Source organism: Coturnix japonica, chromosome 1, assembly GCF_054131305.1.
Source record: "Coturnix japonica strain WE chromosome 1, WE-NBRP24, whole genome shotgun sequence".
Classification (NCBI taxonomy): Eukaryota; Metazoa; Chordata; class Aves; order Galliformes; family Phasianidae; genus Coturnix; species Coturnix japonica.
Genome location: NC_140663.1, coordinates 141,846,216 through 141,863,254, shown reverse-complemented (window position 1 = coordinate 141,863,254; position 17,039 = coordinate 141,846,216). Strand labels below are relative to the sequence as shown.

The 17,039-nt window shown below is 39.0% G+C and overlaps 1 protein-coding gene across 4 annotated transcripts in view; it reads left to right on the top strand.

Annotated features, from left to right (window-relative positions):
• UCHL3 (ubiquitin C-terminal hydrolase L3) overlaps positions 1-17,039 on the top strand; it is a 37,578-nt gene that overhangs the window by 7,314 nt on the left and 13,225 nt on the right. For all 4 annotated transcript variants that reach the window (XM_085536064.1, XM_015851628.3, XM_085536062.1 and 1 more), the window contains 3 exons: positions 838-994; positions 1,359-1,444; positions 2,343-2,390. In XM_085536064.1, coding sequence (XP_085392190.1) covers positions 838-994; positions 1,359-1,444; positions 2,343-2,390 — 291 coding nt within the window. The remainder of the gene's footprint in view (positions 1-837; positions 995-1,358; positions 1,445-2,342; positions 2,391-17,039) is intronic.

Here is a 17,039-nt window from a genome sequence, read left to right as displayed (position 1 = left end):
CATGCTGGAAGCAAACTCTTGAGACGATCTGGGTCAATCCTTGCTTAAAACTTTTGTATTTTTAGTATTCCCAGCATATTCTGAATGCACTTTCTATTACTTAGAGCATTCAGAACATTGAGATAAGCTGCAGTGTGCAATCCTAATGCTGGAAAAATTTGTCTGTTACTGACTGAGAAAATTTTCATACGTTCCTCACTCTGTTCAACATTCAAACTTCACAGACATCGTAATTACATAAAAAGTCCATCGATGATGAGCTTTACAGTAGTATTTGAGATTGTCGAATCAAACTAAATTGTCTTTATTACTACAGAAAAATAAATGTTTACCTTATGATCATGGCTTTTAAAGAGCCGTTTTAAAGTTCTGAGCATTATATGAATCTTACTTAACATTCCTGGAAAAAAAAAATGCAATATATAAAGATGGAATTTATAAGAATGCATCATACTGGTTAAACATCTGAAGTATTACAGTTTGCTTGATGATGCTTTTGAGACCTCTATCCTTAAGAACATGTTGTTGGTATAAAAGAGATGATGGCAGGTGCTCGGATCAGGAAAATACTTTGAACATTCTTGAAATGCTGTTAGACAACACGCATTTCAAAGTGGTCATTTAACTGTTACTTCTTTATTTCTTTTCCTGATATAGATGTGATGCTGAGCTTTTCAGTTGAGCAAGTCTATGTAAGCTGGTTTTACCACCTCTGTTAAGAGTTGCAAGATGGGTTTTGGTTTTATGAGGCATCTGTTACTTATGCAAAGTCGTTTTGCTTGGATAATATAACCAGTATCTATATGGTTTGTGAAAATTCTAAAACTTTCATCCTAGTATGAGACCTTCAGAACAGAAGAAGAAGAGAGGATAAAAGCTAAGGGGCAAGATGTCAAATCATCAGTGTATTTCATGAAGCAAACCATCAGCAATGCTTGTGGGACAATTGGGCTAATTCATGCTATTGCCAACAACAGAGAGAAAATGAACTTTGGTAAGCATTACTTGGTTACTTGCTTGTTTTTGTAATATTACTGTTTGTTTTTTCTTTCTTTTACTACTGGCGAAGGTATTGAGGGACTGATGGGTTGTGTACTATTTTCTCTGTGCATCTCTGCTGAAAGGGCGCTTTTGCCTATAATTATAAAACCAGTTTTTCACGCTAATTCAAGTGTAGAGCACTCAAAACATTTCAATCTGCAGCAGGTAGCAATTCCTCTTGCAGTAGGCGTTTGTGTTGTAAGTGTAATTGTATCTTTAAATCTTTTGTTGCATTTAAGCAATATGTAAGATTTGATGATGTAGGAGCTAAAGCATGATACAAAGTATGTTAATGTACGTCTTTTTTTATATTTAAGAAACCAATTCATCACTGAAGAAGTTCCTAGAAGATTCTTTATCTATGACTCCTGAAGAAAGGGCCAAATATCTAGAAACTTACGAAGTTAGTATCTTTCTTTTTTTTTTTTTTTTCTTTTTAAGCAATTTAAGAATTATTTGCATGTGCAAGTACTGTCCCTGGTGCTTGATCCAGTGAATTGCTTAAACAGTCAGAGTTTGTGTGAGCTTGTGATCAGATAGTTGCTGCAAAAATACCTGCTTTGGTAGTTTGAAGTATTTCTACCTGCCAGCGGAGTAGACTGAAAGGACAGTCCTGCCTCCTACTTCCTTTTATGCCTTTAGCTGTTGCACCCAAGGAACCAGTTCAACTGAAATGTAATCTCTCTTCCCTCATCATTCCTGACAATTAGATGAGTGAGCTGATAGTGTGGTTAGTTTGATCATTATTAGTGCTGATTCAGAGGATGTGATGGAAGATCTGTCTGCTGATGGAAAGTCAGAACAGTGCTGTTGCTCGTGATGGTAATGATTGTCTGTCAAAATGAATAACCTAACGATTTCCAAATCATGAGTTCAATTCAACCTTATTGAGATGCTCTTGGGAACAAGGATGTTAAATATGACTGAGGGAAGTACTAACAAGCAGGAATGGTAGAGATTTGATGGAATGTTCCGCAGAAGTGCTGGACACAAGATGTCCAATTTCAGCTTCTACCTGAGCCATGTGCTTACTTAAGCCAGGAACTGATTCTTAACCACTCTTTTCTGTGTGTTAAAGGGTAATTACAAACTGTCAGGTATTTGAGTTGAATTGAATCTGATGAAATTTCTCCTTGGAAGTGGAGATCGTCTGTTGTCCAATTTCTTTACCTGCCTGTTATAAGCACTGAACAAACGAACTTAAAGCTGTGGCATTTGATTAAAAAGAAGAGTATACATTGATTCTTGAAGTAATTTAAGCACTTTATTTAAAATCTGATTGAAATGTACTTTAATTTTAGGCAATTCGTGTCACTCATGAATCCAGTGCCCATGAAGGTCAGACTGAGGTATTCATTTCATCTTGTTTTCTTTTTTTAACGCATTTGTTAATAACTACTTTGAGTGGAATATGATAGAGTTTAAAACAAGATTTATTGGGAAACTGAGATTATTGCTTAGTTTGCAGAATTGCATCAGTCAACAATTAGGGCATGAAATGAAATACTGTTGTGGAGAAAACAAATGCACATGAAGCTTTACAGGCTTTGTAAGGCCTTTCTATAATACAGATGATGTCTTCAATGTTTATTTCACTGTAAAAGAAAAAAGAAATTGTGCTTTAATGAAAGCTGGGATTAGGACATTGTGATGTATAATCCACAGTAGCCATACAAATTAAATGAACGTTGTGTAAGAGTTTGAAATGTTTTAGTTCAGTAAAAGAAATACTACAGAACTCACATTGTTTGTGAACAGATATTACTTCAGATGAATTTTCACTAATAGATACATATACTGATTTTCACCAATAGATACATACACTAATAGATTCATAAACTTTTTATTCCAAAAGATCGAGCCATAAAATAAACCAACAAAGAAATAACAATCTGTGTTTTGGAACAAAGATATTTACTTTGCTGCTTGATCAGTTCTGATCAATGCTCCTTTATGTATGATTAAAACCATTCTGATTTTAGCTGTCAGGGAGCTGTATATGCTCCATGTTATACTTTGCCGTACTTCATCAAATATAGGAACAGAGCCTCAAAAATTAAGTCAGTTTTGGAAGGATCTGTGTAACACATTTATTTTCACTGAGCTGTGAGATTGATACTGAGTAAAAAAACTGACCTTGATGAAGTTTTGTGAAGGAGTGTATGTGGTGTTTTCTGTTTGGCTTTTTGTTTGTTTTTGATTCTTTTTTGGGGAGAGAGGGAAGAGTTTATTGAAGTTCTCGCAGCAGTTGGTTTGTTTTCAGGCTCAAAAGCAGAACATCTCTGTCAGACAGAGAAGGCATATGCTGGTTTAACATTCAGCATTCTCTGTCTGTTCATACTAAGGCAGTTCTCCATCTTTCTAATTCAGATTTCAGTATCTGTTATACAGCAGAAAAATTGATTAGGTTGTTGGTAGCACTGCTTTGTATGTTTGTGGCTTCAGTGGCTCATCTGCTTCCTTTTTTCATTTCTTGAAGTGCAGTGGGTGAAGCTTTGTTTCTTCTTATGGCTTGTGGTCTATCTCCTACACACTGCAGTAAAAAGCAAAGCAGACCTTTCTGCTTCCCCTCATCATCTTTTTTTTTTTTTTTTTAAACTCTTCTGAACTTTCTCTACATTAGTCAGGGAGGGTTCTGCAATACAATAAGATGTTTGTACAACTTCAGATTTCTCTTCGTCTTCTAAATGAGAGACTTTGAATAATCTGGTCTCTTCAAGTAGTCCTTTTGCAGGTATTCTTGGTGGTCTCAGTAAGGGGGGGAGTTACGGAGGTTATTCTACACATTGCTAAAGACTGATTTTTTTACTTAGACACTTGTGAAACTAAATCATATTTAGTTGCTTTGGTGTATTGTAATATTGATCCAGGGAATACTTTGTGTACTTTTACAGAAACTATGGAGTGAGTGGAAAAGAGGATGAAAGGGCTATATAATTCCTGAGTGTCTTTATAAGGATTCAAGAAGCTTCTAAGTAATAATAGAATCCACTAATAAGGGACAGTTAATTTCTTAGCCTTCCACAAATTAATTGGTTTCCTGGTTGAAGTCACACAAGTGAAGGAATTGCTTTGCTTTCAAGTACAGTTCTTTGTAAGCAAAGCAAAATATGTGAAATGTGAATATACTGACAGATGTAATGTAAGGTTGAGCATGAGTTAATCTTATAGTCTGTTCCCTTCAATGGAATGCTTTAACTGTTGCTGTTTCGTGTAATGATGTAGGGATTGATGAACAGCATGTGATGTATCCGCCAATTAACCTGACTTGTCCCGGGACCTCGACTGTCCGGGGGAGAGACACAAGCATGGATGCCATGATGTCTTCTCTCAGTTTTATTGCTATGTCACACTCCTTATATACCATCCTAAATCCCATGCAGATGCGTACACCCGCTATGCAAAACCCGATGCACGCGAGAGAACCTGTACGCACACCTACCTAAACCCCCTGCCCACTAACTCGTTACCTACAGGCCTAACTCAGCTATTCTAGAACACTCCATCTATTCAGAACTACTGTATGCACTCATAAATCCTTGCAAAGACAACTTTGAACCCCAACACAGCATGCTATTGTAGATACTGAGGTTAACGTCTGCAGGTCATGAAAGTATGTTGACCTGTCATGCAGGGTAAGTTTCTCACACTCTTGGATGAAGAAAGAAGAGAATCTCATTCCTCCTTCGTATCTGTTATTACTAGGATTATTTTCCTGGGAATTTAAACCTCCTTACAGAGCACTGGAAAAGAATATGTTTTCCTTCCTAAATATCTTGGGTTCTGTTCCACACTTCCCACTACTTAATAGCAAAGATGTTTTTCATGCAAATCTCTCCTTGAATAAAATGGCTTATGTAGTTGCTTAACAGTCATTGCACACAAAAAGTCCTTTCCAGGTGTCATAAAGAATTAAGAGAGTGAGATGGCTTACTATTTCAACATGAATAACTTAATCGAATAACTTGGCTTGTGTAGTTCTTAAGAGCAACCTGCTCTGCAAGTAGTTCTGTGCTTCAGATAGGTGTTGCATTCTGCTGTCAACTCAAATTCTTCTGTGGACCTTGCTTAAACTCAGCAGTGAATAGAATCACTTCCCAAAATGTGAAGTACGGCAGTCAGATTTGCTGATTTGGTTAAAAGACTGCTACTGCTTTCAAGGTGCTGTTCTTCTCTCTCCTGCAAAACAGACTGCCACACCACTGGTCATTATCTTGAGGAGAAAAAAAAAAAAAAAGAAAACAGGAAATTTTCTGTAATCTTCAGTTGTAGAAGAGACAAAAATAGCATATTGTTGGGTTCTCCTGTGATGATATTCTTTTCTGATTTCTGAGGTGTTTGGAATTCTGCCTTTAATGCTGCGCAATGAAGTCTCTAATTGTTGATTTCTCTTGACAGTCTTGCTAAATAAGGAATGAGTTTGTTGCTTTTTTTTCTTAATCTCAGTGACTTTTTATTTTTTACACTTTGCTATCAAATATTCTGCTCTTGTTTCAGTTCCATGTATGTGGGTATTTCATACCTGCAAAGAAGGCAGGTCAACTTAGAAATAAAAGAAGTAGTATGAGCAAAGCAATTCTACCTTTCCAGTGTCTACATATTTCATTTGTTCATTTTTCTTGTCTGTAGGTTGTAGGATTTATTTCTGGTCTCGAACAGCTGGCAATCAGACTTACATTATAGTTTCTGTGTTTTAAAGAAAAGTTCTGTGTGAGGGAAATGAAAGAGGAGAGAAGAAAAATAGGTATTTGATAGGGTAATAACTGTGTAATTTTGATGTTAGTGAACTGCTGGGTTCAACAAGTGGTTGCTGTAAGACAGAGAAGAGATGTTCCTTTCACTTCTGGCATTTGTCACTAGCGTGTGATCTATTTAGATGAATTATTGCTAAGCAAATGGCCATGTTTGGACCAGATTTGATTCAAGTTTTGTGTTAATGCTATTGGATTTTTTGACTCCATAATTTTACTTCTTTTCTACGCTGGAAGAAATGAATAGATAAAACAGTGATACAGATATTTCTCTGATTAAATTAGATAGGGCTGTTTAAAATGATTTGAGAGTTGCAAACAGGAAAATCTGTGAATAATTCTGCTGGAGAAGCATGGTGTTGATCCTAGGGATTTTAAGGGTGATTTGATTCTTGTCATGTGTTCCATTGATGATCTGAAATAGGTCAATTAATGTAAAACTGTTATAACGTTCTTTCTCTTGGCATTTCTGCTGCTGGAACTTAGTCCTTCTCAAGTGTCTGCTGTTTCATATCTGAAGGTGCCTAAAAAGGGTCTAAATGCTTTGGATAAAGCTGGACAGATCCAGTGGCCTATGGCGGGTTTCCAGGTTCAGCTTTAAGCAGAAGTTGTAGGTGTTTTTTTATCTGTTTCTTTTGTTGATTCTTTTGCCAGAGATGACAACCGTGCTCTTGGGAACAAAAAAGAAAACTTTCATTATTTTCCAGTTTGCTATTTTTTATAAATCCTTTGCCTCTCTCTCTCTCTCTCCTAAAAGGCAGCTGTTGATGACACCAATACAGCTGTCAACTATTCAAGACCTTTTTGTTGATGTGTAGTCTTTGCTTATTCTTAACGTTTTGGTTTGGGCACATACTTCTGTTTACAGTACCTCGAATGTCTGAAGATGATGGAAAAGATCATAGAATCATAGAATGGTTTGGGTTGAAAATTACCACAGTGATCATTTGCTCTTGCAGTGCCCTCTTCAGCAGTTCAGAAACTGCTGACATGCTGAGCTACCACAAATCTTAACACTTCCAATACCCTCTTATAACAGTTTTTCAAAAACAATAGAAAGAATACAACCCGTGGATGCCAGGGCATCCATGTGAGCCATCTGATCGACAGTGATCATTAATGAAGAAGTTACAGCATAATCTAAGGGAAAAAGTAACAATATACACAGATCAGGATCATTTGCTATGATAACTTTTGTAAAGCTGTTCTAGCTAGAAAATAATGTCTGTAGTGATACTTTAAATAAATTACCTTCTTAATATTTGTCTGTAATACTGTGGGTAAAAGAACAAAACGTTCTACTTGTGTTACTGACATCTATATCAACTACTTTGCAATCAACTGTGGTGCAGTTCTACAGTGCAGAAAAAGGCAAGCTATAGTATATGAAATACTTTTAAAGGAAGTCTGACTGGCCTCTGGCCAATGAATAAAATTTAGAGTGTGGTCTGTATTTATCTTCTGCTTTTCTGAATGTTTTGACATGCTTAAGTCTTGTTCAAATCCCAAATAGGTAATAGTATATGAAGTTTTGGCCAGCTGTGTGTCCTTGGCAGTTTGAAATCATTCTGGATTATCAGGTTACCTTCAGAAAACAAAAACAAAATGCAACTGTCTTCCGTCAGCTTCATGAAACGGCTTGTTCTATGGTCTTGTAGGAGCTAATGGTGTCAGAGAAGTGCTAGAAGCAAACTCATGGGGCCTAGCAAGCTGGACTTGCATCAGCTTTTGCTGACATAGGCAGCAAATACTGAAATAGCTGTAGTGTTACGTAACTGATGACCTGTCTGAGCAAAATCAAGGTATTGCTGAATGCTCACATGTGGCTTCCCTTATCCCTTTTTGTTTTAAAATTCAAATGATAGAGCAAACATCTTTGTGTGTACTATGCTATTTGTGGCATATAGAAACACTTCCTGTGTTTAAGAATGAATGTTTTTTTGGACAGGGAAGATTTTAGCATGGTCAGTGCATTAGTACTTAGCAGCATGTGATTTGTAGCCTTTAGAAAGTTTACTTCTTTAAATGTTATTCCAGCGTAGCCTAGAATAATATTTTGAGCAAACAAATAAATGCAAGTTGATATGTTTAATGGCCACTTGAAATGCCGATGTATTTGATACTGGTTGGAGAATAAGCCTCTGGTTTCAGTGGTCTAAATTCTTAGGAGAAAATTAGGAGCCCCTAGGACTGCTGTTGTTTTTTCTTCTTCGTTAGAGGATATTGAAGCTGTCCAAGTAAATGAAGTTTTATGTATGGTGTTTCAGTTACTAGTTATTATGTAAGAGAGAAGAAAACAGAATTGGAACCAACTATCCCTAGGAGCAGAGAACACACTGCCTTTGATTCTGTAACGTCTCCTGTTTGTTATTTTTCATATGCTGTGTACATATATTTATCAACTGACAGCTATGGCTACCAGAACTGTCTATGTGGCTACATGAGGCTCTGAAATGAGAAGGCTGAGGTGGTGCGTGTGAGCTGCCACCTCCAATGAAAGCAGCATTTTCGTACCTCATTGGACTGCTATGAAAAAAGCCCTTAACTTTTGAAAAACAATATTGGTGTCTGGCTGTCAGAATTAAGAACTGGACTCAGATGTTCACCAAGAACTGAAATAGTTCTGCCCACCAGCATTCATAAGTATGATCAAGAATGTTTTTCACATGAATTGAAACTGGCAGCCTCTCAAAAAGCTACCCCAGCTTGACTTCTTCCTTAACTTGAACCATAACTGCCAACTGTAGTCTGTAAACTTGTTTAGTGTGTCCTGAAAACTATAATCTTGCTTGGAATGCTCTAAGTTAGACTTTGATCACAGTTAACAGTCGTTAATGTTGGCAAGAGCTAAGTGGAGTCAAGGCACTCTGTTCTCAACTGCTGTAAAACTTGAACTTTCAGAGATCCCTGGCTCCCTGTGGGATTAGAATTTATTGATAGAGCAGAAATGTAAAGGAGCTTCCTTTTCACTGCTGCCAAGAACATGTGGGACTGATTTTTTTTATTATTATTATTTTTATTTTTAAATAGTCCATATTCCTCAGTGTTTCTTCTGAATCATCCATAAAGTCTTGTAAAGAAACACTTGCATCTCTGGAGAATGTAAAAACAATTATACAGCTACTTCTAAGATGACTTTTTGTCTATCCTAGCATTTCAGAACAAGGACGTAATCCTTCTGTAAAGGCAATGATGCTGCCTGCAGCTTTTTCTGTTTTCAGCTTACACAGCAAGAAGTGTAAAAATAAGCATCCTAAAGTGGAGTGATAAGATTTTGGCAATTATATTTGGTTAGTCTTTGACTCATGGCATTACTCTGTATGACTTGTGTGTCTGTGTTGGAGACTTGCATCAATCTGATTCCTGTACTCTTCTGAGCAAATAGCTAATAAGTTATTAATACGGTATTGTTCTGAAATGTTATTCAGAGTCTTATGCTTAACTGTGAAATTTGCACAGAGGAACTCTGCTTCTTAGGATTAAGTAAAACTATAGAGGATATTCGCACCCATAAATTAGCTTGTGGATTCAAATAGCAAGTATATGAGAAACAAGTGAAAGTAACAGAGTGTTTCTACTGTTTTACATCTCACATCTCTCCAATCCATAACATTCTGGTGCTGTTCCTGCACTATGTGTGTCAGAGGGAGTAAGTAGCAAGTTCTTGGCTTGCTTGCTCACTAGCACTTTGCAAGCTCCTTATGACAGGTGGTGGTTGAGTTCACACTTGAGCTTTTTTCTCAGGCAGCAGAGAAACTGCTTTGGCTCTCTTTATCCAATCACTAAACCAGGGGGAAAAAAAAGCAGAATGAACTTACCATCTTTCAGACAGTTACCACTTCACTCATACATCTGGAGTTAGTTGGTAGGCTAAAATTACTCAGGCAAATTATGTGGCATCAAGCTCCTTTCCTCAAGGAAGGACACTAAAAATACTTACTTGTGTGTAACAGCGCCATTCAGTTGATTTAAAAAAAAAAAATCTTCAGAGTAAAAGCTGTTTAAAAAAGGTAGTTAATCAGGATTTTGCAGAGCTCCCCAAAATTTGGATTTTTTTTAAACTAATTTTTGATCACAGAAGTCACCATTGTGATAATCTAGCTTGACTTTTGCCTAACATAGGCCATAGAATTTAAACGTAGATATTGAGACTCAGATAAATTATAACTAATTTTGGAAAGGCTTTTTGGGTGCTCTGATCTCAGCATTTTTGCTTGTATTTAAGCTATGTCATTATCCGTATGTATAGATAAGTAGTACTCTTGGAATACTGTCCGTCTTAAACCCTTATTGAATTGACATAAAGGATACTGTGAAGATTTTCTCCTTGTTAGTTGCAGAAACACTCATTAAACGTACTGGTGCAGAAGCTGTTGAGCTGGCAAGTATAGTCCAATTTAGTTTGAAAACTAGTCACACTTTGAATACATAAAAATGCCGATAATAGATCCATGAACGTTGAGCATCATCAACCTTGATTTCCAGGCAGTTTGTATGTTGTGCAGGACTGTGTTGTATATAATGAAGTTTCAGTTAGGAAAAAAGGCTTTTCCTGCTTTTGAGGTTTTCAAAATGTCTCCTGCTTGTGTGAATTCTGCTGGTGTGCTGTTGGACATGAGCTCACGATCCACTCAGGGGTAGATGAGCGCCTACCTCTGGAATACTTTTGACTGGCTTGTTTTCAGTGTTCTGGATGTGGTTTTTAAAAAAGCTGGAAGGAAATCAATCACCTTCAGGAGTACAACCAAAACAGGCTTAATGAAGCTGTAAAGAAGTGAAGGAAGAAAGAGAAGGAGGATTTTTTCAGATTGTGTAATGTGTAGATTTAATTTGGATATGAAAAAATAGAGACCCATGACTTCTAAAGAAGAAAAATGTGCATCGCACATCGTTCTGCAATACAGACTCTTTCATATATCGTGTTTAATCAAATCGTGAGTAATTACTTTAGCAAAGCAAAGAAGGCCTCTAAAGATGGTGGAAAAGTGATAGATATGAAATATAATTTCTGAATATAATCTTAAAGCTAAGATAACTCTTATATTGCCCTTTTGGCTGGGAAAGTTGCTTTTTTTTTTTTTTTTTAGTGTCTTCTCAACATTCCTCCATCTCTACTACAGGACTTACTGTGCGTGTACCATGTAATATGGCTACAAGCAGTTGGGCAGAATTGTTGTGTGCTTATAGATCAACACAACTGAGCGTATGCAGAACATGTAACAGGGCTTCTGATCCCAGGGCTGTGCATATGACTAATTCTGGAAACAAAGACCAGAACTAACAGTATTTTATCTCCTCCTATTTCCAAAGTTTCCAGTGATGATTATATATGGTCAGACCTCCTTTGATCTCTGTCCCAGCTCAACTAGCATTTTCTTCCACACAGTGGTGGTACCTCAGAATGAAGGAAAGAAGAAAACCCTGGTCCCAGCATAGTTTATCAGTTGACAGACAAGGATCCCTCCTTAGAGGCTGAGAGAGGAAGGGGCATAGGCTAAAGGACTAAGTGTACACTAAAGGAGTACACTTAACTTGAACTTCTAGATGGACAAATTTTTGCATCTGAAATTCATCAGTAATAAATATTTCTGCTTGGAAAGAAATGGTTGCAATGGCAAATGCCACTCAGTCCTGTCAGACCTTCAGTGCATTACACATGAACTGAGATACTTGTCTGCACTGAGCAGACAGATCTTGTCTTTCTAAAGCCTGATAGATCTGGCCATGAGCTGGGACCTGAGCTACTCAGCATTATTAAACATATGCACTTTTAAACCTGCACAGTTCTTGGGACCCGTGGAAACTTTACAGAGTGTTTTTTTCCTTAAGATCTTAGATTTAAGTGGCTCTAGGCTTTATTATCAGCTACACATAGAAATAGGTCTTGAAGTGGAACAGAAATGGATTTCCTGAACCTTCTTTTTGGATCTATTCCTTGAAAACTTTTAATTTCCTAGTAATGTATTTTTGCATTATGGACTATTAATATGCTTACTGGTTTATCTGACAATAACGCTGAATTCTATTTCAGGCTTTTTCTTTTACCACTTCAAATATCTGAAATGTTATAATTTTTAGCACTAAAGCATGCTCCTGTGATTTTTATTTATTTTTTTTTTCATCTTGTGAAGTTAGTTTCTTTTCCCTGCAGTTTTCTAGCTGTTAATGAGTCTTGTCTGAATAGAATGTTCAAGGTTCTCATTTGTCTTCCACATTTTAAATTAAATGTGACATATACTGCTGCGTGTCCTTTATTTGATGATGTATGTTAGCCTTAATTTCATACTAATACTGACATGATGTTCTGTTCTAATATAGTTATTTTTAATATTCAGTTGCAGACAACTTCAGCTGACTACAGCTTAATTTATGCTTATTATTAAATCAGTGAATGGAATTTTATGGCCATTACAGCCTTGTTAATTAGATGGAATCCAGTATTAACTTTGCTTTGGCAGAATTCCTATTTGCTGTCTGTTGAAATTTCAGTCTTGCAATGCAGAAGTACATTTTCAGTGGAGACAGTGTTTCTCTTTGTCTGATTGATCTCACAAGGGTATTAACCACTTCAGTAAGTAAAAGTTAAAAAGGTTCCATGAATGTAATGTTAAAATGAGGAAGAATACTTGATGTATCTGCCAATTAACCCGACTTATCCTGGGATCTCGAATGTCCGGGGGAGAGACACAAACATGGATGCCATGATGTCTTCTCTCAGTTTATTGCTACATCACACTCTTTATATACCATCCTAAATCCCACACAGATGCATACACCCACTACATAAAACCCGATGCATGCGAGAGAGCCTGTACACACACCTACCTAAACCCCCCGCCCACTAACTCTTAACCTACAGGCCTAACTCAGCTATTCTAGAACACTCCATCTATTCAGAACTACTGTATGCACTCATAAATCCTTACAAAGACAGCTTAGTACCCCAACAGTGCTCATCTGGAGATGAAAAGCCATTGGTAATAGTTGTCTTATATTATAATGTAAATTATATTTTATGTAATTTGTATAATGTATATGCTGATTTGGTTTTTGTTGTTGTTGTTGTTTTTAAGTACCTCAACTCTTTTTGGGTCTGTTTAGGCAAGGGATGTTTTAATATGTTCTCATTATTTTAACATTATTAACTACAGGAGAAAAATTAAGCATTATCATTGAGAATAATAGAAATGTGGAATTACAGTAAATTTGTTGACAAGATCAAAAAGCTCTATTAAAAAGTATTTTATAATTTTGGTCATCTCTGGGCTATTAAATATAAAGATTTGGTGGTGTTCAAACTGTTCCTGATGGTTTCTAAGCAATTAAACTAAGAGTACTAAAATTTTTTCATAGGAAAAAAAAAAATTAGCGTCAGTGGAATGCATCAAAGCCATGGTAAATTCCTTCTCTCAACAGTTCTGCAATTTTATTTCTTTCACTGCTTCCAAGTAAGCAGTTGTTATATTGCAGTTCCCATGAAGTCTGACAACCTTGTCTATTCTGATAGGAGAAGACAGTCCAGATGGAGGAGGAGCTCTCTAAATGTCTCCACCTGAATCACTGGGGGTGTATTCTGCATAGCATCCCTGACTTCCAGATCAGGGCATGAATTACCCTGAGGATAACTGATCTGCCTATTACAGGCAGGTGTAAAGAAGGTGTTGAGGACCTCAGCCTTCTTCTTATCCTTAGTGGTCACATTCCTCGCTGCATCAAGTAAAGGATGGAAATTCTCCTTGGTTCTTCTCTTACCACTGATAAATTTCACAGAATCACAGGGGTTGGAAGGGACCTCCAGAGATCACCAAGTCCAACCCCCCTGCCAAAGCAGGTTCCCTACACCAGGTCTCACAGGTAGACGTCCAGGCGGGTCTTGATATCTCTAGAGAAGGAGACTCCACAAACCCCCTGAGCAGCCTGTTCCAGTGCTCCATCGCTCTCACTGTGAAGAAAGTTCTTGTGCACATTAGTGCAGAACTTCCTGTGCTCCATTTTCTGCCTGTTTTCCCTTTTCCTGTCTCCACACACTGCTGAAAAGAGTCTGGCCTTGCCACTTTGCCCTCCACACCTCAGATATTTATAGACCTGGATCAGGTCCCCTCTGTCTTTTCTCAAGGCTAAACAGACCCAATTCACTTAGCCAAAAGGATTTCTTATTCTCTTTTACTGTGGTGGCCAATCTGAGTTCAAGTTGGGCTTTTGCCTTCCTGTCTTCCTTCCCACTTAATTCCTTGTAATCTCCCCAAGTAGCCTGTCCCTGCTTCCAGAGGACATAGACTATCTTTTTCTTCTGGAGTCTCAACAGTAGTTCCTGGTTCATTCACACCAGTCTTCTTCCCTTATGACTCGCCTTACGGCATTCAGGAACACCCTGTTCTTGTGTCTTTAAGATTTCCATCTTGAGGAGTATCCAGGCTTCCTGGACCCCTTTACCCTTAGGGAGTGATTCTCAAGGGACCCCTGCAACAGGCATCCTGAACAGGTCAGAGTCTGCCTTCTGGAAGTTCAAGATATCATTTTTGCTGGTCACCCTTCCACAGTCTCCAAGAATAGAGAATTCTACAATTTCACGGTTACTCTGCCCAAGACAGTCCCCAACCTTCACATCTCCCACCAGTCCTCTGTTAGTGAAGAGCAGGTCTAGCAGGGCACCACCCCTGCTAGGCTCTTGTAGCACCTGTGTAAGGAAGCAATCTTCCATGCATTCTAGAAACCTCCTGGACTGCTTCCTCTGTGCCGTATTATATTTCCAACACATACCAGGGAAGTTGAAGTCTCCCATTAGGATGAATGCTGGCTATTGTGCAACTTCCTCAAGCTGCTCATAGAGTGCCTCATCCATCTCTTCATCCTGATTAGGCAGTCTTTAACAGACCCCCCACCAAGATGTTGCCCCTACAGGCCTTCCCCCCCAGTCCTTACGCATAGGCACTCAACTTCATAATTCCCAACCCTAAGCTCTTCAACATCAAAACAGTCTATAATTTAAAGGGCCACACCACCACCCTTCCTTCCTTGTCTATCCCTTCTGAAGAGTTTGTAGCCATCCATCACAGCACTTCAGTCATGAGAGCGGTCCCACCATGCTTTGGTAATAGCAACTAGGTCATAGTACACCTGATGCACAGTCGCTTCCAACTCCTGCTTGTTGCCCATGCTACATACCTTGGTGTAGACACACTTCAGCTGAGTCATCTGCCTCACCCCAGCTCAAGCACTGTTCCCCTAGGCTCTTCACAGGTGAGTCCTGTTTTGTCCCCTTCTCCTGTAATAGCCAGTTTAAAGCTCTTTCGCTAAGCCCTGCTAGGTCCTGCTCTAGGATTTGTTGCCCCCTTTGAGATAGGTGGGTTCCATTCATAGACAGCAGGCCAGGGGCTGAGTTCCATGATCAAAAAACCTGCCAATTATTCATTACCTGTGCTTTCCAAGCCTGTGTCCCTCACTGCCACTGAAGGTACAGAACAAAATATCACTTGCGCTTCCACTCCTTGAACTAAGCTCCTTAAACCCCTGAAATCTCTTTTCATAGTTTGTGGGCTTCCCTGAGAAATTTCATCACTACCCACCTGAACTGTGAGTAATGGAAAGTAATCAGTGGACCTAACCAGCTTTGGGAGTTTCCTGATTATGTCCCTGACCCAGGCCCCAGGAAGGCAACACACTTCCCAATGGCTTGGGTCCTGTCTGTATATGGGGCCTTCCTTCAGTTCCTCTGAGAAGGGAGTCACGCACCTCAACCACCCTTCTTTCTTTCCTGACATAGGCAGACTCAAGGTGTGGGGATGACCACCTTGCCCTAGGCTCCCTTCTAGGCAGATCCTCCATCACCTCACCACTCACCTTCCCTTCAATTTCCAGCATCTCAAACCTGTTGCTTGGTGAGAGCTGGTGAAGCAGGGTAGGCAGGTTGGGGACTCCTGTGATGCCGAGTCAGGATTCTCTTCCAACCCTCCTAATCTGTCAGGTTTGTGACAGGACAGGGGATCAACTGCTTTTCTGGGGCTATCTCCCTGGCACCCTTCTATCTGGCACGCCAGCAAGTCACTCCACCAGTCAGTCTCCCACTCACTCTTCTTTATGGTCCTTAGTTTCCCCACCCCTCCTTGAGCTCCACCACCAGGCTGAGCAGCTCACCCACCTGCTCACACCTAATGCAGATGGAATCCCTACCACCCTCCCTGGCAGCAGCAGGCTCAGGCACTCCCTGGAGCCAGAGACCTGAATAGCCATATTTCTGGGCAGGGCCTCTATCTGGGTTGCCATAGTCCATTTGGAATAAGCCCTCTGTCTGATGGAGGCCATGTTTAGGTCTGCAAACTCAGAGACTGCCAAGAGGAAAGCTGGTCTCCTGAGCAAGGAGGAACAGTGCTTACACTCCTCAGCACTTGACCCACCTCCCATACCCACAGCTGCAGCACCGTATGGGCAGTGTAGGCTTTGCTCACTCACTGAACCTCCCCATTCTTCATGGGTAGCAACAACAGTTACTCACCTACTGTGCTTCCCAAGACTTTTAAAAGCTTATCAACAGGTGCCAAGGGCAGGTGATGATGTGTTCATAGGCTTTTATAACTATGCCACTAATGTGCCAGCTCCACCCCTGCTCACTCAGCAGCCCACCCCCAAGCTGCTAGCCCCCAGCACAAGTGCAGCACTGTTGCTTGCTTCAAAAAAAAAGCTTTAAAAAGAGCTTTTTTGTTGGCCTTTTTCACTCCAGATCCCTTGGCCAGTGCAGTCTTACTTGCTCTGAAGCTAGTCTCCACAGCAAAATGAAGATGGAGAGGTTTTTTTCTTATGAGTGGAGAGGATGAAGCAGTGTTGAGTGATAAGCTAGAGGTTTATCATCAGCTAGATGTAAGCCCTTGATTTGACATCACAACCAGCAGGACTAACTTAATCCACTGTTCAATGTTCACAGCATCATTAAGCAGGAGTAGAAAAGAAGCCTTTATCATTTAAGATGAACGTATTTACTAAATCATATGAAAACATTAATGTTTCTCTAGCTGTGTAGGCCTGATTGTTTGAAATTTTGACTTTCTCAGATTTATTTTGGTAGTCAATAAATTAAGTTTGAATGTATGAATTTGTTTGGTGAACATGTTCTAATCCAAACAAAACTTCGTTGGTTCTTTGGCCTGTGTGGGACAGAAGATCAAAACTAAATCATCACAATGGTCCTTTCTGATCTTAATATAATTTCTGTAACTTTGTCAGTTGCAGCTGAGAGTCATTTTTTAATACTTC